Here is a 23,789-nt window from a genome sequence, read left to right as displayed (position 1 = left end):
ATATATAACGTGGTTACAGATAATTGAATACTTGGTTTCCCCAGTGTTTATCGAGTAACAGTTACACTTACCGCTGGTATTACGTCATCGGGAGACTTCGATCCATGTTCTCAATGTCCTTATAATTACGAAGACGGTTTTTTTGTTCAAGGTAGATCTACCAAGCTCTAGTTTTTTTTTTAAACTTTCTATCTGGATAAAATCTGCAACAACGACTCGATCGTGATCCATGACTGATTATGGACAGTACAGAATCTATGTCATTTTGCTATAGTCAGATGTTTCGTTTTTGTTTTTTTAACGATAATCTTTGATATAGACCAATGTCCTTTCTTAGTAGGACTTCTTAACCTCGGCCAGCTGCTATCCCTAACTCTTGGTTATTGAGAAAGTTGACACCAGGAATAGGCAGACAACATTAAAACAAGTAGTGTGCAAATAAACAGGGGTCAATGGCAAGGTCGCGAGGTTCAAAAATCATAACAATCATCGTTCTGAGAAGAGGCCAAAAGTAACGGACTCGAACTACCAAGTTTGCTTTGCTAAAATGAATTATCTTGACCTTAATCCACAGGGGTCAAACTTTAACGTTATAGTAGTTCACAACTCTCGGCTTCATAATCTGAGATACAGTTACCAAGGTTGTTTAAATGAATTGATTAACCCAGTTTAAAAACATTATTTGCCGAGAAACCCTGTGTAATTATGTCACAATGCTAGAATAAAGTAAGCCCAAAATATTTTAATGAAAGACCACCACCTACTAATAATAAAAGGTCACTTGAGAAACGGACTTGTATATTTGGGTCAAACATATTAAGTTGATTTATAAAGCTACCTCTTTCAATTGAAATAATTACATAGGCTAACTAAAAGACCAATTGAATCATTTCATTATTAGCATGTTGCATGAATCTTTAAAGTTCGTGGAAAAGAAAAAAATATTAAAGGAGGCAAAAAGTAATACCAATTTATATATGTAACTTGCATTCTTTCAACTTTGATAATGTTCTGGGCTGTTATTTATTGCCATACAACAGGTGAGTTATGCAGGTTCAATGGACCTCTTGTTTGATATGTTCAGTCGGCCATCTATTTTGTCACAGAAAAATGAATAATGACTTGTTTGGTTTATCTGTGTGAACAGCCAGGGTCATTTTGAGGCAGGATCTTATTGTAGTAGCTGGTGACTACCTCACTGAACAACACATAGGGAGAACCCTCGCATGCCATCCTGAAGCATCTCGAGGACACAACCATGAAAGCCTGAGAAACCCAAACCGACATGGGAAGGGAGGGTCAAACAATGCAACTTGGATATTCACAAGAGGTTACACAAGATGACACTTTAACCGATAGAGTTTTCTTAGCCCCTTAAGTAAATAATCTCAAACAAAACTAATGAAAGAAATAACCAACTTTGTAAAATATACAAATAACAAGATTTAATGAAGAAACAACATCATAATTATCCAACAAGTAGAATTCAGTTTAATACTTCAAATGAAAAAAACTCTTCTGGGGAAAATTACCTTCATTACAAATTCCGTACACACAATAATTCTTAAATTTCAAGTAATATTCTATGACAATAAATAGGATATTTTGTCTCTTAAGAACTTATATATTACCTAGGACGCTTTTGACCACCACCCATCCATCCAAATTCAATCAAATTTGTTCTTCTCGGACATCAACACATTTTCCATGTAAAATTTTGTAAGAAACATTTTCAAATGTTATTATTTAATTATTTTTTGTGCATTTTCCGACCAACTTTAATATCATATGTTGCTCTGTGCTCCTCTTCCATAAACGACATTCTGTTATATAGTGTACTGTCGAGTAATGTTCCTCGGGGATTTAATTTTGCCATGTTCGCAGTTATTCAATATGGCGTGAAAGGAAAAACCCAGCTTATACATACTGTACACACAAATGTATGGAAATGTTTACTGCAGCAGGTTTCCCAGTCGGTGTTACATGAAATTTAATACCCTCCATTTAGAAGCTCCGACTGGGACAGTTGCTAGACTTAACCATACAGTAATCAATGAAATGGGAGCTCAGATCAAGACAGGATCTTGCATTTCAAATTCCTTTTCAGCTTTTTTACATGTTTTTTTTTCTTCAAATATTAACCTTTAGAATAAATAGTTAAATAGATGTTCAACAACAGTTTTCAGACAGTATCTTATTACGATAATCATTGGATACCAATCTCCCTCATGTTCATTGCGATTTAGTGTATCAATAAAATTAAATTGTAATAATCTCGGGACAATTTTTATTACATAGTTTTTATGTATTTTCAAAATCTACAATTTTGTTTTTTAATAGTCGAGATATATTGAAGGAGAAAATGGTTTTATCAGTCAAAACACTAACTTTTGCTATCTAATATCCTACAATAAGTCCAGGTGACATATAAACTTAATCTGGTACATGGAACAAGGTAATAGCAGTTGTTAGCATTTTTTCTGCATCGGCTTATTGTCTTATGTGATCTTATTGCCAAGTGTAGACTTATTACTAATCATGGCCTTTTGCCAGGCTTGTGTTTATTGTTAGATTGAAACTTATTATCAGACATTGGCTTATAATCACCTTATTTAATTACCACACATGGGTTTATTGCCCGACAAAGGCTTATTTTCAGACATAAGACTTATTACCAGACATGGCTTATTACCAGACATGACATATTGCCATGTGCATAAAGGCTTACAGACCGACTCAATATTTTCAGACATAAACTTATTATCAGATACTGGCTTATAATAACCTTATTGAATTACCATACAGACTTATTGCCCGGTAAGGGCTTATTTCCAGACAAAGACTTATTACCAGACATGGTTTATTGTCATATGCTTATTGTCAGACATAGGCTTATTGTAGGATTAACACAATACACATCACCAATGCCTTCTGTATTATTGTCAGCACTAGGTCAGTATTAGGTCAACAATTTATTTTAGTCTATCGGATCAAATACCTTTATCTTGTGTAAAATATTATTGCACGATATATAGGTACTAGATTTACAAGCTTGTTTAAATGTGGAACTGTTTATACACACTGAATTCCTCAGTACATTTATCCTACAGTTACGGACAAATTCACCATTATTATCATGTAATAAGCCCAGTGGCCAAACTCCTAATCTCCAAATCCCAATTTGGATCATTACGTATACAGGACAGGGAGTTACATTTCAGGTAATTTTACTGAACAGCAATAAATGAGAGGAAGGCTTGTTATTGGGTAACAGTTCATTGTTAGATAAATACCATAATCAGAATACAACCAACAGGTATCATATTTCCAAGATTTTCACACATAAAATATATTTGGCCAAAATTACCACACACACTTAACACTTTCATTTTAATCAGTTTTCACAACAAAATGAATGTCTCCCTTGGCAAGAAATATCATTCATGAAAGCAGTTGGGTCAATATTTTGGGCTATAAATAATCAAGATATAAAAAAAAGAAAAAAAAAGGAAAAACTAATAACATCTCCCTTATCATTAATCACCCATCACAAAAACCTCCCCTCTCGCCATTTACCCAAATAGCCCCAACACCAATGGATCGACTTCCAACTGAATCCTACTCTCATCATATGTCACCATTAAGCTTCCATCCCCTTCCCACAAACCATTTCACTTGTCATCTATAATACACTGTATATACATATCACTGACCAACTCCATCCCAACACATCATAAAAATCACTGACCAACTCCATCCCAATTCAACCCATCATACATATCGCTGACCAACTCCATCCCAACCCATCATAAAAATCACTGACCAACTCCATCCCAATTCAACCCATCATACATTTCGCTGACCAACTCCATCCCAACCCATCATAAAAATCACTGACCATCTCCATCCCAATTGCAACCCATCATACATTTCGCTGACCAACTCCATCCCAACCCATCATACACATTGCTGCTCACACCAGTCATGCAGTCATTACCTATCTCTGGTTTAATATGATTTATAAACTCCAAATTGTCAAAAAATTGAAATATTAATATTTAAAAATAAAAAATAAAAAATATCCAGTGGTAAACAATCAAATGATGATTTAAATGAGATAACCAGGATTAAAACTTGGCATAAAAACATTTTTATTAAGACTAGCTGTACACGCGAGAAAATCTATGTTTCGCATTGGAGTGTTGTGAAATCAAATAACTACAATTATTTGATTAATTCCTACATATTTTTAATAAATATTTGAGAAATATCCTTCAATCTGACATCCACTTCTAGCAGAGAAAGTGGAAGTTAACATATTATAAAAACACAGGAATACCAAAATATTTGCATTCTTTTCACAATACTTCATTGTAGTGTTATATCCCTCATCTTTGGCCTTTAATACATAAAATGTCACTAAAGCAGATACACATTATTTTTTGTTCGTTTAATATTACACCTTAAAATTGTTACCGGTACCATGACAACATGTTTTAAACGAAATTTAAAATGTTTTCGCATAATATTTTCAGTACAGTATGTTAACATTTCTACAGTAAGTTTATAAAACACTTAACATCTGTAGTATTTTACATGATAAAATACCAAAACTGATATTTTTGAATTTTATTTTAATACACCCCCCGACCGTATTTGAAATAGCCCTCGAATGATCATCTGCTGAATGAATTATCTTCTTAAAAAATCCCAAAACTGAATCTTCTGAAGTTCTGTATAGTAGTTATAATTGACAAAAGATGGCGGAGATCAGATGAATAATCAGAATGTAAAGCGGAGAATTTTGAAGAAATATATCCCCAAGACTTTACTATATATCGAGGCATATCCAGGGTTTGGCAGAAAGTTTCAATTTCAACTTGGCAAAGACTTTTAAAACTTTACTATGTGTAGTATAAGGTTCAGCCAGTCCGCCACCCCACAACCTCCCACAACTTCAACAATCTACCTGGATCCCTCTCGCCTGGTGCTATAATGTGACAACATGATTAGTGATGCTAACAGATTCTATATAGGAAACATCATGAAAAACCGCTCTAAATCTATGATTTTTGCCATTAATTTACTGAAACCTTTTTATTCTTCATATTTTCTCTTCAGTGACCAATAATTATTTGAAAAATTCTGCTATTTTAAACAGTCAATATTTTCAATTTTCTTTTCAAGTGTAACATAATTTGAAATTGTGCATGTATATATTTATACAAGCATATTGTCATTATACAACTAATTCACATTTAAGTTATCTGCTAAAGAAGCCATCATACATTTTATTTTGCTTGTTTATTATTTTGTTTATGATCTGTTTTAATGAAGTTTCCCTACTGACACAGATCGCACCAAAGTTCGAAACGTGGCCGATTCTAGGAAAGAATTACAGTTTGGTTTTCCTCTGGGATAACAACATAAACCACTTCCTCTCCCACTGTTCCACCCTCACCCTCATATACAATGCTATCCTGCGGAATAGTGATACTGTTCGTTGTCCCGTCGAACAACGCCCCGATATTGGCAGCTGTTGCTGCGGAAACCTCACTAGCATCCAAGGTAATGTGCGAGATAGCATTGTTAGTTTCATGATCATGCCCTTCAGTAAGTTCGCTCGGGATGGTGACGTAGGTTGTCTCGATGATTTCTTCTGTATTGTTTTCCTTCCCATCAAAATGGCCTAGATTACGGATGATTATTTCCTGGTGCCCTTCATTTTCTTCGTTTGTATCGCGTTCTAATTTTAATACGTTGCCTTTGTATCCATACATTGAAATGTTCTTGGTTCGATCCTCATTGTGAACCTGCTTCATGTGACGATTTAGTTTGGCTCGTTCAAGGAAACCCTTTGCACAGTACTGGCATTTGTGCCGGAAGACACCCTCATGGGAGTCTATGTGACTCTGAAGCTTGAATTTGAGTCTGAAGCCCTTCCCACAGATATGACAAATATGTGGTGTGATGCCAGTGTGTATGAAGGTATGGAACTTCATCCTCTCTTTACTGACAAATCCCTGATCACAGTACTGACATTTGTACGGTCGTTCTCCGGTGTGAAGACGCCGATGGGTCTGCAGAGATCCGAGTTGTGTAAATGCACGACTACAAATATCACAAATGAACGGTTTCTCCCCAGTGTGACGTCGGCGATGGCAGACCAAGACATTTTTCTGGGCAAACGACATGTGACAGAGGTCGCACTTGAACGGTCGAATATTGCTGTGAACACGAATGTGCTTCATTAAATCTGTGTTTTCGAAAAATCTTTTCTTGCATTGTGGACATTCAAAGTTTCTGACCTGTGTGTGCAGATATCTGTGTCGTCGGAGATGCGACATTTGTATAAACCTTCTGCCACATTCCTCACAATGATAGGGACGATCCCCAGTATGAATACGAGTATGATTTTCAAGACTCTTCTTCTCGGTGAAGGATTTCCCACAAGTTGCGCAGGGGAAAGGCCTTTCGCCAGTGTGACGGAATTTATGCCTCTTGAGATGACCAGAGTTGAAGAAGACCTTCCCACATTCGTCACATGGCCAAGCTTTCTTTTCCATGATTTCTCCAGTCGTCTCATCTTTGACCTGGTGAACACATTTCTGATGTTTCCGTAAAGTATCCGGATCTTTGTAACACTTGTCACATAAAGCACACTTGTAAGTGCGATCCGTGGTGTGGGTAAGAAGATGGCGTTTAAGGTGAGCAAGTTTGAAGAAACCTTTTGGACACTGGTCACAGTGGAATGTCCGTAAATTTTCATCCTTGTGCGATTTCATGTGCGTCTGATAGTCAGGCAGGACTTCAAATGTCTTCTCACAAACCTGACAGTTATAAACTTTGACGTCTCCCTCCATTTTGATGATGCCCTCCTTCTCATGTCGCAGACGATGTTTGCTAAGATATTTTTCCAGTGAGAAGCCTTTCCCACATAAATCACAAAGAAACGACTTTGTATCGGTGTGAGTCTGTACATGTATTTTCAATGAGGATTCAAAACGGAATTTCTTTTCGCAGGTTTCACAGGAAAATTTACGTTCTTCTTCTAGGTTCTCCACAGGTACTTCTTCAACATCATCATCATCATCGTCGTCAAAACTCTTTTCAAGTTTTTTAGATTTTGGAGTATCTAGAGTAATCTCCCCTTCTTCCAGATCGTCTTCAGTCTTTATTTTCCCTCTACCAGTTTTGACCCAAGAGTGTACACGAATCATATGGATATGAAGGTCGTATTTGCGCATGAAGCTTTTCCTACATATTTTACATATGAAATCTCGGATTCCAGCATGGATTGCCATGTGACGTCGCAAATATTTCACATCTTTGAATTTTTTGACGCAAATCTTGCACTCTATTTCATCATCATTGATATTCATTTGCAAATACAACAAATCAGTCTGTGTCAGCTTTTTCATGGCATCTTTTCTAGCTTTCTTTAAAGTGTCGGGCAGGAAATCATCATCATCTTCGTCATCGTATTCCTGCTTATAAATCTGTCGACGTGGTCGGCCACGTCCTCTTTTTTTTGGCAGGCGAGATTTCATTACTTTTTTAGGCTCTCCGTCCTTTTGGTCCGATTCATCTCCAGAAATTTTTGGTTTTTTAACTTCTTCAGGATCGCAGTCTTCCTCATCATCTTCCCTTTTCCTTTTTTTCGTTATTTCACCTTCTTCCAATTCATCTTCATCTTTACCAGATTCTCCTACTTCTTCATCAACAATGCAATCCATGTCTGAAGTATCTGTTGCTTTTTCTGTGTCCGGTAATTTCTCTGTATCTGAAATCACCTCCGTCCCCTCTGCACTGTCCAAGATGTCCTTGTCAGATTTTTCCTGTTTTGATGTTTTCTTTATGCATGACCTTGTATGGCGTTCCAATAAACATTCTAAAACAAACTCTTTGCTGCAATATTCACATGGGAAATTATCTTTCTTCCTTGCTGTCCTCTTCGAATGACCCACGTCATCCTTTGGTTCTGTTTTTATCAGTATTGGTTTCTTTTTCTCACTCTGTGAATCATTTATTTCTGAATCTCCGTCCTCCACAGTGATAGATTTGCGTGGCCTTCCTCTCTTTCCTTTCAATGCACTATCCGTTGTTTTATCATCAGTTTTCGGAGGAATACCTGGAGTATCGGATGTCTGTTTTGGTGGACGTCCACGTTTACGAGACGGTGTATCAACATCATTCTGTTCACCATCCTCATCTTTCTCTTTAACACTAATAATCGCTGCCTTTTCGTAAGCATCACTTTTGGGTTCCGATTTAATGAATATTTTCCTGGGACGTCCCCGGTTGCCTTTTGTAGGTTTTTCATCGGATCCATCTTCGTCCTCCGATTCACCGTCCTTTGCCTCCTCCGTGTCAGATATTTCTATGACAGCAGCATCCAGGAATCGGGCAGGAGTTTTCCTGATGCGTCCAGATCGGGAGCTAACAAGCGGCACAGGTGTACGCCCAGGTGTACTTTTAACAGGTTTCTTCTTTTCCTTTCCATCATCACCATCCTCCTGGTTGGCAGATTTTTTTGATGTTCTCTTTTCTACTTTCTCTGAATCTTCTGCATTTTCTGTTGATTTCTCTGGCGCTTCCTTTGGTGTCTTTGGCGGCCGACCTCTACCCCGCTTCACTCCTGTATCTGTTCCTTTTGGGGTGTCAGTATTTTTTTCAAGAGCTTTGGGAGTTTGACTTTCTTTGTCAAGCGAGTCCACAGCATCAGTATCATCCTTTTCATCAGACTCCTCAATACTAGGCTCGTCATTTTTCTCCTCCACATCCTTAGTAATAACTGGGTCAGCTTTTTTCTTCAGTCGTCCGCGTCCTCTTTTTCCCTCTACATCTTCCTCCTCCTCAACACCAGGTTCGTCTTTCTTCTCATCTGACCCCTCTGTAGCAGCTTCAACAGGTTTTTTCTTTGGCCTTCCTCGTCCTCTTTTTTCTTCCACTTCATCTTCCTTATTTTCATCATCCCCTTTTTCATCAGATTCTACATACTGTGTTTTTACAGGTGTTTTAGGGGGCCTTCCTCTTTTCCTTACTTCCTTACTGCTTGCTTCTTCAGCATTTTTACCAGATGATTCACTGGTTTTTGCAGGTGTCTTTGGAGGCCGGCCTCTTTTCCTAACCTCTTTACTTTTTTCCTCATTCTCATCCTCTTCATTTTCACTCTCATCTGATTTCTCAACATTTTCATCCTCATCTTCATCTCCAGAAATTTCTTTGTCAGTGGATTTCTTTTTAGTTTCAACATCTGAAAATAGAGGCAAAATATTATAAAATAATTTTATAAAGATATAGTCCAGACACACTTTCTAAGATAAGTATAATCTAAGAGAGGGGTAAAATAAAACCAAACTGCATAAATCGGTTTAAATATTACCAGGTAGATTCCTGAGGTAATTTTTTATACACAGCCTCTATATATAATGCACAGAGGAATGGAAATACTTGATTTAGCATTTACAAGTGAAATTGGTATATTCACTGACAACTAGGAATTTTTACTTTATTCCACTAACAATCCTTTGGCTTGGTCTGGGGAAATTTGCCTAATTCTGAACATTTTCTGGAAAATCTTTATTTAATCTGTTCCAGTAAAAAAAACAGTTACTTTCTGATAGGGAGGGAAAGTTTAAACAAGAGGCCCATGGGCCTTAATAGTCACCTGAGACTTAAACATATAACGATCTTCTATGTAATTTAACAGTTCATAACTACATACATGAAGTAGTACAGTTTCGACCTCATAATCCTAAAAGATTTGAATCATTTCTATCAAAATGTGATTTCTGGGCATAAACTATAGTAAAATTTAGCACCTCTTCAGCGAGAAACATGAAACCTATGGGTCATGAAATTTACAATTTTGATATATCAACTTAAGACCTTTCCATCCATGAAGAGTATTTGACCCTTCACTCAGGTGACCTAAAAACACTGCAGTCAGCATTAATACTGAAAATTAACACCCATGAGTAGGTAAAGAAGGGAAAAATATCACGATGGCTGTTACAGTAAAATTTATTCCCAGTGGGAAAACTCCAGTCTTACATAAAAGAGGATGTACCCAGGGGTTATTCCAGTAAAATTTATAGCTAACGCGAGGACTACGTATACAGAAACAAAGAAATTCTATGCATGGTGGGATGAGGAGACAAAATAGCCCACCTTGCACATATGTAATCTCTTGGTTTCTGGAGTCTTATAGTAGGATAAGACATTTTACAGGAAATAACTCGAGTAACATTTTGGTTCTGTAAAAGTGGGATCAACTTTATATACACCAATACACTGACATCTGTAACTTCCTAGACCCCTTTACCAAAAATAACTTAAAAGTTGAAATTTGAATATTGTTACTCTTGTCTTTGTACTACCCGAGACATATACATTTACAGTTTTATTAGTAGCTGATATGGATATCAGGGTTTTTCCGACTGGTTTGGGAAAGGGCCTTTTTGTCTCATTTTGGGAAGAAAATTTGTGAATTGGAATTTTTTTCCCCACAAGTAATCTGCAAATTTGGGGAATTTGGCTTAAATGTGAAATAATTTCTATTGGGAATGGGGCCCAATAACGGCCCCAAAAAGCCCTGGATATTGACGATATAAAAATCCTTAAAGAGCAACATTTCTGCAATATTATGTCTTTTTAGAAATATTGTATGCAGCATACCTTCACAGAATGATGTAATTGTTTGGTACACCTGCAAAGTGCATTTTTGAAATATCTTCAAAATAGGTCCCTTAATTTGAATCCCTGAAACTTCATTGAGATCATGGGTTATTATCATAAAAAATTGTCATTGTGACCGACAAATGAATAATCTTCAAGAAAATGCAAACTTTAACTTTCTAATGCACTTGTAACATTTCAACAAGTCAAAAGAGTGTATATAGTTCTTTATGGAGGACAGTGTAAATTTTGTCACAGAGATCAGGAGACTAATGTCTTGTTCACACACTGTTTAGCTGTAGACGGTCGAGAGTCAAGATACAAACCTTGATCGGAGCTGGCAACCAACTTCACATCAACTCCTTCATTCTTCAGAGCCGCACACTGTAACATAAACACAACAATGTTATCTGATAGGATGTAGGCTACATTTCCTGACCAGACTTAGCTATTTTATATAAGCCCCGATTCTCATTTCTCATTCATTCATCAAGAACAAAATTACTTAATTATATAACTCAAGATATGTTTACAAATGTATAACACTACCAAGCTTCTCTCTCTATGTATCAATGATTGGCAAAATACACTATAACTACAATAGCGGCAGGTTCATGCATTTAATATCACAATAGTTTGTGCATTACCAGCTGGTAGGTAGAAATGATGATTGGAATCAATTTCACTTTAGAATCACTGGTTTGGGAAGGGGCCTTTTTTCTCATTGTGGGGAGAAAATTGGTGAATTGGGAAAGGCATTTTCAGGAGTAAACTCCAAAATTTGGGAATTTGGTTTGAATATGAAATAATTTCAAAGGGGAATGGGGCCGTTAATGGCCATCAGAAAAAGCCCTGAATCGGAAACTTGAAATTGATCTATCATCGATTATAATCAATTTTCTAAATTTTAGCACCAATACTATGAAATATATTATGTGGTTTTTTTATCAACTCATGAAAATCTATATATGTCTCCAGCCCAAAAAAAATGATCCTTTATATTTTGTTATTATAGCTGCCGCCTAGAGCAGTCTGTAAAATTTATCTCTTGAATATAATTACCAGTGTCTGAAACTGGTCTTTGTATTTCTCCCAGGCCGCCTTTTCCTTTTCTGTACGTAAAACTGGCGCAGTCGGGAAGTCTGCAATGACAGCAGTCTCTGTTTCGTTTTGACTTTTTGATGACCCTGCCACTGGCGAATCAGGTTCCTGAACTTTACCCTTTGACCCTCGGGTTTTTCTGGCACTCGCAGACTTAGCTGGAGATTTTTCTGTTGAAGTTTGATCCTCAGTCTCCATTTTACTGAAAAGAAATCAAGGTATTAGATATGGTGATCAGACTAATATATACTACCGCAAATATTTGTGTATGTAATGCGCAGGTACGTTTTTGAGGCTCATTTTCAAATAAAAAAAAAATTGAGAAAAAAGTTAAAAAATTTTTTTTTTTAATGTTTAACTGCAAAGTAGCTGAATCCTACAGCATAACACCTGGATAGGAATCTGTAAGTTATCAAAGCTACATTACAACATTTAATTGAAATCATCAGTCAATAAATATGTCGACCGGATAAATTTTATGTGCAGACGAATTAGAGCAGTTTTCACAGTCAGATCATAATTTTATAGGGCCTGTTGGTCAGCGACTGCCGCACGAGGTCAAGGCATTAGTGTTATCCTTGCTGAATTGTGCATGCATGCTGTTACAGCTACAAGTTGAACGTTATCAGTCTCTGGCAAAGCTCTGGATTTATAAGGTGAATTAACTAAATACTGATATATCATTTCCACTTTTGTTTGATGTTAATCCGAGTCATTATGCATCGTTTTGGCCCTGAATACAGCAAATTGCTCAAGTGAGATTGCATGTGTGAGGAACATGTGCGACTCACGATGGACTAACATGAATCCATGCTGATATACAATTTCAAGGAATTAAACATCTAAATATCTTATTTCCTTTATTATTTATTCAATATTTACTTTAAATTAAATGCTTTATATATCTAAGGATTAAATCATAATCCTACTGTCGGGGGGCCGGGGAAACAATTAGAAAACTTGCAACACATTCATGACATCCATGCATCTGACCGGCAAAGGCTTGTTCCTATGTAGATATAGTGTGCAGTGGATTTTTTCAATTGTGAAATATTGAAAAAAATTGTCCACAATACACAAATTTTTACGGTATATAATTCTAGAACTAAGCAGCATGTACAAGTCCAGGAAAATTTTTCAATATTTTCTATGAAATAATTTTCTCAAGAACTAAATTAGCATGTCTGGTGACAGGGCAGAGAAAACTCGGGCTACTATTTGTGTTGATATGGTTAAGAAGTTAATTGTGTTATGGATGTTCTTTTTTTTTATTCAGCAGAGCAGACGAAAGTATATTAAAATTTGTCACAAACGTGGTTCATTTTGTGCATGTGGTGTATCCAGTTTTTTGGAAATGCATATTAAATTTAACAGAACAAAGTGCACGCAACATTTCGCATTAACACTGTTAAGTGCATCCAAATGCATACTGAAGTACTCAAAAATAATCTCTATTCGAGCAAGACTCGGTCCAATCGCCTAGTGCATTGCTTCAATGCTAGAACGTTTCATATGCTGATTTTTAATAAATAGATGAAAAGAATCACATGGTCATTATACCGTAGCTTTCTCGTCAATGCAAGTGAAATAATTATATCAGTTAGAATGTCTTGTTTCAGGGCCAGGTGAAACTCTGGTATTAGAGAGCACAGCTCGAACGGGCGAAGCCCGTTCTCATAGCGAACTTAATGGTAGAGATGTCTCGGAAACCCCCCCTTTTCCCACAATATACTTAGAGTTCAAAAACTTTCTCAGTAACCGGAAACAGGAAGTCACGACAAGATCTAGTGTTGCGCAAGACTGTATTCAAAGTCACATTCTCGGGAGATTACAAAATATCAAGATTTTAAAAATATGCAAATGTTTGACTTCACACTAGTTACAATTTGTTAATAAAATTTATCACGAACAAGTTCTTAATTTTTTATATTCAAAACGTAACGGTATAATTTTCAACGAAAACATTTCCGGTGTTTAACGAGTGCAGCTCCGGTCCGTTCCAGTTGCATACAAGTTTACCAAATATAGCACATAAAATAAAGAGGACTTCCGAATTTTGTTGTTGTCGTCTGCTGTCTCGTCACCTTGTCATCGCTTAATCAGTCTATTGTAAGACTTATTCTACGATTAGTTTTTGTAGTAAGTTGTCTAAATCATAATTCTTGTTGATATATACTTTATTACAAACCAGTGTATAGATCTGTTGGCAATATATTCATTTTGTAACGTGGGATCAGAGACATATATACAGAGAGATTAGTAACATCGCTATTTCCCCGTACAGATAGTGGCTCCCTTTATTCGTGACCACTCAAGCATATCCCTTATCGAGAGCGTCCTGTCTCCTATCAAACACACACGAGCGCAGGTAAATCGGGCTATGCGCATGTGTGTATCGTAGTATTGGAACTTATTCGACATGTTCTGGTTAATCCGCCATTACGTCAGACCAAAACATCGTCATTTTAAATACACACAGAAAGCACATCGTTTCATTTTGGCCACTACAAAAGTTACCACATTAACCAAAAAGTATCATACTTAGGGGATATAGTCTTATTGGTCATGCACATTGTTGCCATTTATCCGTATTTTCTAAAATCCATTTGGTCCTATTCGACATGTCCTAGTTTGTAAATAGCCGCCATTATGTCAGACCAAAACATTGTCAATTTTAAACGCACACAAAAAGCACATCGTTTTATTTAGGCCACTACAAAAGTTACCACATTAACCAAAAACTATCATACTTATGGGATATAGTCTTATTGATCATGCATATTGTTGCCATTTATCCGTATTTTCTAAAATCCATTGGGTCCTATTCGACATGTCCAAGTTTGTAAATAGCCGCCATTACGTCAGACCAAAACATCGTCAATTTTAAACGCACACAAAAAGCACATCGTTTTATTTTGGCCACTACAAAAGTTACCACATTAACCAAAAACTATCAAACTTATGGGATATAGTCTTGTTGATCATGCATATTGTTGTCATTTATCCGTATTTTCGAAAATCCATTGGGTCCTTTTCGACATGTCCAAGTTTTGTAATTAAGCAGCCATTACGTCCGACCAAAACATCGTCAATTTTAAACGCACACAAAAAGCACATTGTTTTATCTAGGCCACTACAAAAGTTACCACATTAACCAAAAACTGTCATACTTATGAAATGTGGTCTTGATTATCATGCACATTGTTGTCATTTATCCGTATTCTCGAAAACCCAATAGGGACTTTTCGAAAATTGGAGATTCCCGCCGTTCTTTCCTGCGTTGTGCTTGACTTTCACACTCAAAATACAAACACTTAGACAGCAAATTGTGATATATCTCATATTGATGACACTTCTGCACTTTGATATTAATAAAATTAAAGCACATAATTGGATCTTGGTGATGATTTCAAATAGAAATTATCGATAATTATGTTTCTAGTTTTCAAGTTTTCTCCAATATGGCGTCTAGTGAAGACTGAACCGAGCGACCGCAAAGGATTGTGGGAAGGTCAGGGACCACTATGTAAACACAAGGGCAAATAGAGAGCTGCCAATCTCTGTATATATGTCTCTGGTGGGATTTACTATTCTAGTACACTAGATTATGTGTGCTTGTTTCTCGAATTCCATGGGCACCGGGATTGCTGCGCTCTCACATAGGCCATGCCTAAAATTATATTAAACTCTATATGTATGAATCCCATGAATATCATCCCACCGTGAGGCGGACTTGTGCAAGGCTCTATTACTTACAGTGATACACGTCACTAAATAAGGTCAAAGTCATGGACATCGAAGATAGACGATGAAATAAACAAGTATATCTTGATAATATCTTCTTAAAACAGTGTACAAACAAGAAGTCTTAGTTAATTATCTTGTTTGAAACTCAGCCATATTATTAAATCAATCTTCGGACTGCGAGTTAGAATTTGCCTCGCCAAAAAACATGCATGGTATTTCTGAACACGACGTGACGTACGGAGGTTTCCATTAACTTAATAACAAAAACAGATAAAAAAGAATAAATATCACATCCGTTTTATGTCAAGTTTATCTACCAAATGCAAACGAAGCTTCATCAAACACTTCATTATTCGTCAACCACTTAGTTCGAAGTCGGCTTTGGAAATTAAAATGTCCCTTTCTTTCTATAACATAAACCGGATGCGGGCCGCAACGCATTTTTGGTGACTGCACCAATATAATTAACCTTGATCAGCTACAACAGTTATTTGAATATTTAAATATAATTACCTTCTGCTCAAATTTACCCATTAAAGGTACGAATGAGGTTCTTCTTTGATGATTTTTGGATTTCTATGTATTTTTCCATAAACTCAAAATGGCGGATTCTTTCCGCGTCCGCCTTTCCAGCTTGGGTGGCGTAACTGTCTGACTCAATATAGGGTTTGTATGCGTCGAGTTACAAAGGGCTTTTAAGCGTTTCTCAGACAAGGCCACAATTTGAATCTGATAAGCGCCATCTACATAGTTAGTATTCCCGCGTTTTTCTCACTGCAACCCACAGTGCAACTGGTTGCTGCTTGAAAAAAAAATCGCAGTTGTTTATAAAATATATAATAAGGTTAGACTATCAGAGACCTAAATTAAATAAATCATAAGGCCATATTCTCTCATTAAACGGTTTCATTTACACTTGTTTTAAATAATTAAACTTAATTTTTTAATAATAAAGTTATCTTGAAATACTGAATTTAAATTCTGATTAAAACAGATCGTAATTAAATATCTAGGCCTTTATTGAGGAAGAAGAAAATGTTTCTGATCCATTATCGATTTGAATGGAGAAGAATGACCGGCACGTATAGCCAGCCAATTAATTTTAAGTTAACCATTCAATTAACCTTTCATAAGATATTTATTTTCTTTACAATGTATCTTATATATGTTTAATACATATCGAATTAAAGGTTTATATATTTATGAGACATCTTTAAAATACACTTTCTAAAATTCTAAAAAAAAAGGTCGAGTTTATACAACAAAGATATTTCAGACTTCATGTGTAGTATCTTTGATATCAGATGAATATGTGAGATATCTTATATAATCATGTGAGATATCTTATATAGATATGTGAGATATCTTATATAAATATGTGAAATATCTTATAGAATTATGTGAAACATCTTATACAATTATGTGAGATATCTTATATAATTATGTGAGATATCTTATACAATTATTTGAGATATCTTATACAATTATTTGAAATATCTTATACAATTATGTGAGATATCTTATAGAATTATGTGAAATATCTTATACAATTATGTGAGATATCTTATACAATTATTTGCAATATCTTATACAATTATGTGAGATATCTTATACAATTATTGAAATATCTTATACAATTATTTGAAATATCTTATACAATTATGTGAGATATCTTATAGAATTATGTGAAATATCTTATACAATTATTTGAAATATCTTATACAATTATGTGAGATATCTTATATAATTATGTGAGATATCTTATATAATTATGTGAGATATCTTATATAATTATGTGAAATATCTTATACAATTATGTCAGATATCTTATATAATTATGTGAGATATCTTATATAATTATGTGAAATATCTTATACAATTATGTGATATATCTTATACAATTATTTGCAATATCTTATATAATTAAGTGAGATATCTTATACAATTATTTGAAATATCTTATATAATTATGTGAGATATATGTGAGATATCTTATATAATTTGGTTAATTACGGGATCAGCATTCCACAGAGAATAAATGATATCCTGGCTTGCCGTAAGCACCGATAAATTCATTGACGTATTTATAAGCTGATAAACATGTATATAAATTCAGGATAACCAACCGATTATGAAGAAGCGACCTTGTTAGTCTATATTGTTTCTTAAACAATTAATCCATAATTGTTTCCATATCATATCCCGGGAAATATAAAAATCCAATAAATTAACATCACAAATCGTCATTTGCGACTGAATGGCTGATCGTTGAAATATCTTATACAATTATGTGAGATATCTTATATAATTATGTGAGATATCTTATACAATTATGTGAGATATCTTATATAATTATGTGAGATATCTTATACAATTATTTGAGATATCTTATACAATTATTTGAAATATATTATACAATTATGTGAGATATCTTATAGAATTATGTGAAATATCTTATACAATTATGTGAGATATCTTATACAATTATTTGCAATATCTTATACAATTATGTGAGATATCTTATACAATTATTGAAATATCTTATACAATTATTTGAAATATCTTATACAATTATGTGAGATATCTTATAGAATTATGTGAAATATCTTATACAATTATTTGAAATATCTTATACAATTATGTGAGATATCTTATACAATTATGTGAGATATCTTATATAATTATGTGAGATATCTTATATAATTATGTGAAATATCTTATAGAATTATGTGAGATATCTTATACAATTATTTGCAATATCTTATATAATTAAGTGAGATATCTTATACAATTTGGTTAATTACGGGATCAGCATTCCACAGAGAATAAATGATATCCTGGCTTGCCGTAAGCACCGATAAATTCATTGACGTATTTATAAGCTGATAAACATGTATATAAATTCAGGATAACCAACCGATTATGAAGAAGCGACCTTGTTAGTCTATATTGTTTCTTAAACAATTAATCCATAATTGTTTCCATATCATATCCCGGGAAATATAAAAATCCAATAAATTAACATCACAAATCGTCATTTGCGACTGAATGGCTGATCGTTTCAATGATTAGAGTTTGTGTATGAGTAGACGTTGGGATGGACTGCAGTTAAATTCAGGAATTCCATTAAAACTATCCTCCATTATCAAATCACCCAGTATTGATTTTGAACAGATTGGTTCTACAGGGAGTTAAATGATCGCCCGGATTATCCTTATACTAACTGATATATTCACGTGCCGTGCACGAGGTAATAATCTAACTGTAATGCTAATTTGTATTAGTATGCCTGATGATTTATTGCCATCTCGCGGGCGTACATTTGGAGACACGTATATCTATGTATAGTAGGATTTGACATTTGCAGGTGTATATACAAAATGTATTATGAACCAAACTCCGCATAGTGTTCCGGAGCACCTGGTCCGAACTACCTGAAAACTGTGTCGATCTGTACCATAAGATATGATTTTGTAATTTTGGAATATACGGGAGTGTACCAAGATTTTTTTTCTTAAATATTTCGTTCGTTTTATGTTGTTTTGCTAATTAATACATTTTTTGGCTCACCATTTATTGGTCCAAACGACCCGTTAAGTGTTTATTGGCTGTGAAGAGTAGAGTATAATACTGTTATACACTCGGTCTGTGCATTTTTTTTATTTCAACAATGATTATGTTAATTTTTTATTCATTTTCAGAGCTCCATTGAAGTTAAGATTTTAATGAGGATCAGTTCTCATTACATATTTCCTGTTGTAATTTATGTCGTCACACATTTCCCGATCGTGTACCGGGTTGTAGATGTAAATCGTTACCTGTTCCAATACACATGTGTAGCCACGTCACAAACCTATACCACAGGCGCCTGTATATGGTTAGAATTTATAGAGAAAAAATATTAGTAGTATGAGTATATATAGAAGCTAATATTTTTTCTATAAATACAATTTCCCTTGTTACCTTTAACGTAATAATGGTAAATATATCAGATATACATGTAGATCTTTCGTATACACGGCGGAGTTGCTGCTATTTACTCCCCACTTGGATCTTCTGGCGGGTTCGTGAAGCTGAGAAACCACATGGAAACGGACCGGTCTGTGCTGTCGTGGTTGTGTCCTTATAGACTCTAATTTGACAAGACACTTTACCCTAATTAGTCTGGATGGCATGTGACGGCCCGGGCCTCCCGTATGTTGTTCATTGAGGTAGTCACCAACTACTACAAGCTAGAATAACCCGCCTTAAAATGACCCTGGGTGTACATGGAGCGATAAACCCAGCAAACAAAAACAAAAACAAAAAAACAACAACATTGCTGGTCATTATCAGGACATATGTACCGAGAAATGTTTGTTTGGCTACTGGGAGAAGTGTAATTTTTTGACATTTCTTTCGACCTATTTTAGTTTTCTCTGTCGTCTCATACACTGTAGGCATCAACACATTAGTCCCGGAAGGACGTCACTTTTTGTACTTGACATTACAGACGAGTTCTGGGAGCACGAAATACCTATATATGATACAGTGTACATTTCAGCACTTTTTGTCATTATCACCTAGACGAGACATAGAAGCACGACTCAGCTGTGTGATATGCAGTTTATATTTGGTTCTACTGTATTTCATTCTGTTTTAAAAGGCGCCAATACCTTGTTTTTTGTTTTGTTTTTGTAAAATACTAAACAGGTTTATGTCTTCACAAGCTAAGGCTGTGTCAAATGAAGATGTCTTCAGAGACGTAAGATTTGAAAAGTTAGTATTCCTTTGTTTTGTGGTTGACCATTAAAATAAATCACCAAGTCTTTAGATCTCTTAATTAAGGCAATTTAATTAACTACGTTGAAATTTGACCATGATGGACTTTACTTTGGTCTGGGACCATCTAACTCAAAATTAAAAGATAAATGTTTAACATACCACGTATTTAGACTAGATTATTTTCAGATTTGAGATTCTCGATAAATTTTTCCAAAGTAACTCACAGCTTCATTAAGATTTTGAAGACTTCAAAGCAAAGTTCACCACATAAGATTTCCGCGTCATAGCTAGCTATTTTCTAGAGTACACCCTTTGAACTATTTTTGTCAGGGTTACCTCCCCTTTCAAAGCATTCGTCTCTCATTATGATGCTGTACATAGGTCCTAAACAGTATCATCATTACAGTGTAACTTGTGACAAAGTTGATGTCAAAAATTGATAATGTAGTAATCATGTATTTGCTTTTATCATTTTATTTTCCCCTTTATTTTTGTCAGGGTTACCTCCCCTTCAATGTACCCATCTCTCATTTTGATGCTGTGCAAAGTTCCTAAACAGCATCAGTTTTACAGTGCAATTAGTGACAAAGTTTGGGTCAAGTACATGTATTTAGCTTTAATTATTTTCACTTCTTTGTTTCTCGTTTTATTTTCTCCCCAATATTTATGTGAGGTGATCCACGAGGAGCTGTGTATTATAAATGCCCTTGTCCTGTAATGACTCAGCAGCAATATATATAGTGATGTACTATGACCTATAATGACCTTTATTGTCCTTTGACCCTGATCAGTTCTTTCTTACATTTCCTCTTTGACCTCAACAGACTACATTACATACATATGTATATTTTGTTTAAACTTTAGCAGCTGCTTTTAAACAACCTTGACATTGTGACTGATGAATGACAGAAAACGATGACATCCAGACAAATGTGTTTGTTTGCTGGGTTTATGGTTCTATAAATAGACAGTCATTTTTCAGATAAGTCTTGTCTGTGGCACCAACTGATCTAAAATGTTATTGTGGATATATTACGTCACAACGACTGACATTTGACGCAGATTTCTTCAAATACAGTTGACCAATATCATCTTAATATGTTTGTTGTGTTTATTAGGTCTTTTTCTCATTTTATGTTAATTTTGGTGCTGTGACCAGGATTTGAACTATGAGAGATTGATTTCATCTTCGCAATAAACACAGTCAAGAGTAGCAGGGATTAAGCCACCTCAGAGCTTCATTAGATGCGTAAGTCTAATACAACAGCCCTATTATATTGAATCGTCTCTGTAAAAAGTACAAATACTCGAACACACAATTAGATCGCCCCTCTTTATTGGCATTTATAATGATATGAATGACAATTCTCTGTGACCTCAAATGAACAAATGTACATATTTCATGTAAACAACAAACATAAATACTTATCTATAAATATATATATCAACAAAACAAACCAAATAGTTAACCTTTGACCTTTGTCTTTTGTGTCCTCTGAACCCTCATCTCTTTGACTTTCAAATCATAAAATGTCTATTGTAAAGGCAGAGGGGTCAAAGGACACTTAGACAAACCATATACTATTTGGAACACCTCTAATGATTTCACTTCCTGTTAATTCAGAAGGAATAATGTCAAAGGCATTCCGAATAGCCACATACAAATCTCACCCCCTAAAGACAGCCGTGTATAGATATTAATAACCATAATAAATTAGATGTCCACAAGGGAACATTCATTTAATTGATATGGACCACTTCATGTGATTTATAGGGTAACCAGGATACATTTTCACATTGATATTAACCCTCTCCATTTTGTTATCACTACAAATCAGCAATAGACTGTTCCAGTTAGTCTGTGGAAATAAGATGGAATTGTAATAAAGATAAATAAAAAAATTAACGTAGTTTCAGTCAAAAAGTCAGATTATAGTGCACAGAAGTTAAACAATAATTTTAACATTTCTTACAATAATTCTTTTTTCCATTAATGAGAAAATACTACTACAATATTTTAACTCCTAAACATCTACTAATAGACATCTACACAAGTATTAAACGTTAACACACTATGATAAAGTCCCTTTGTTACTATACTTATACACAGACTTTATCAGTGTTTACCTTCTGATAAAATGTCATCACAAGGATTAGGTCTCTTTAGTTTGCCATTCCTCCAACTTTACAATAAATAATCATAACTTACAAACTGTCCGACATAAAATGGTGATGAGCATTCAGCAGAAAACTAACCAGTTTTAATAGTCACAAAGAACCAAATCAAAGCTTATTCTAATATATATTGATATACACACTTGTACAATGTACAAGTTGGTGATTGTTTCTTGATGAAGAAAAGTTAATTTGGTACAAAAAAGATGATGAAGAAAATTTTGTGACAAGGTACATAAACTTGCACAGAAGTTAAATAATAATTCTAACATATCTGAGAACTTCTTCATTGATAGTACTGTTAGGTGAAAATTTTGATACTCATAATAGATATTAATATACATTTATCAATAAATATCTAAATTTTAGATGGAGATACTTCCGCTGTTTTGAAGAGATTCTAAAACTTCAGATTGTGAAACTTGCATCAGATTTCTACCTCAGCCCCTGAAGTACTCGGACTATATCTCACGTTACCAAAAAAAAAGTATATCCATCTTCATTCTGCACATGCTTCAAGCTGTATGACTGGATAAATTACTAATCTAGTTTTCATGCTTGGACTAGAAAATTGTGTTTGTGCATTTTTATTTTTGGAGATATCCTTAATTGGAGAATCTATCTGCCTAGCTACATCTCAGTAACCATGGAAACAGTGACTTGTCTACAATGTACATCATAGTTACCATGGAAACATTGACTTTTCTGCAGAGTACAATCTTAGTAACCATAGAAACACTATGTGTACAGAGTACATCTTACCATGGAAACACTAACAATATCTACAGAGAACATCATAGTTACCATGGAAACATTGACTTTTCTGCAGAGTACAATCTTAGTAAGCATGGAAACACAATGTGTACAGAGTACATCTTACCATGGGAACACTAACAATATCTACAGAGAACATCATAGTTACCATGGAAAAGGTAACAGTATCTACAGAGAACATCCCTAACTACATCTCATGGTTTCCCTAGAAACAATCTTCATCTATATACACGTGTCTACATGATGTGCATTTAAACTTAACACTGATAAAAAATACATAACCACAGATAAATGTCCAACCCGAATAAATACTATTTTGAAAGTACAATATACAGAGTATATTTAAGCATTGAACGGCTTTCAGTTGGCATTCATAGTCAATATGAATGCCAACTGGACAGAGGCAAATTCCATGAAGCGCGCTAATGAATGCCAACTGAAAGCCGTTCAATGCTTATATTTACCATCTGCAATTTTTTATTTGTTGTGCGTTTTTTTTTTGAAATTTTCAAATTCAAATTTCAGTTGGCAGTTCATAAGCTGGTGAA

At 34.8% G+C, this 23,789-nt stretch overlaps 1 protein-coding gene across 1 annotated transcript; it reads right to left on the bottom strand.

Annotated features, from left to right (window-relative positions):
• Nucleotides 1-1,428: 1,428 nt before the first annotated feature.
• Nucleotides 1,429-16,189, bottom strand: LOC117315018. The gene is made up of 4 exons (XM_033869148.1): nucleotides 16,042-16,189; nucleotides 11,743-11,983; nucleotides 11,007-11,064; nucleotides 1,429-9,256 (listed from the first exon to the last, which is right to left on the bottom strand). Exons 2-4 carry the CDS (start codon nucleotides 11,977-11,979, stop codon nucleotides 5,385-5,387), a joined length of 4,167 nt encoding a protein of 1,388 aa, XP_033725039.1. The 5' UTR covers nucleotides 11,980-11,983; nucleotides 16,042-16,189; the 3' UTR covers nucleotides 1,429-5,384.
• Nucleotides 16,190-23,789: the final 7,600 nt, after the last annotated feature.

The sequence above is a fragment of the Pecten maximus genome, chromosome 17, assembly GCF_902652985.1.
Source record: "Pecten maximus chromosome 17, xPecMax1.1, whole genome shotgun sequence".
Lineage (NCBI taxonomy): Eukaryota > Metazoa > Mollusca > Bivalvia > Pectinida > Pectinidae > Pecten > Pecten maximus.
Note: the sequence above shows the minus strand (reverse complement) of the source record. Positions and strands in the feature narration are given on the sequence as shown.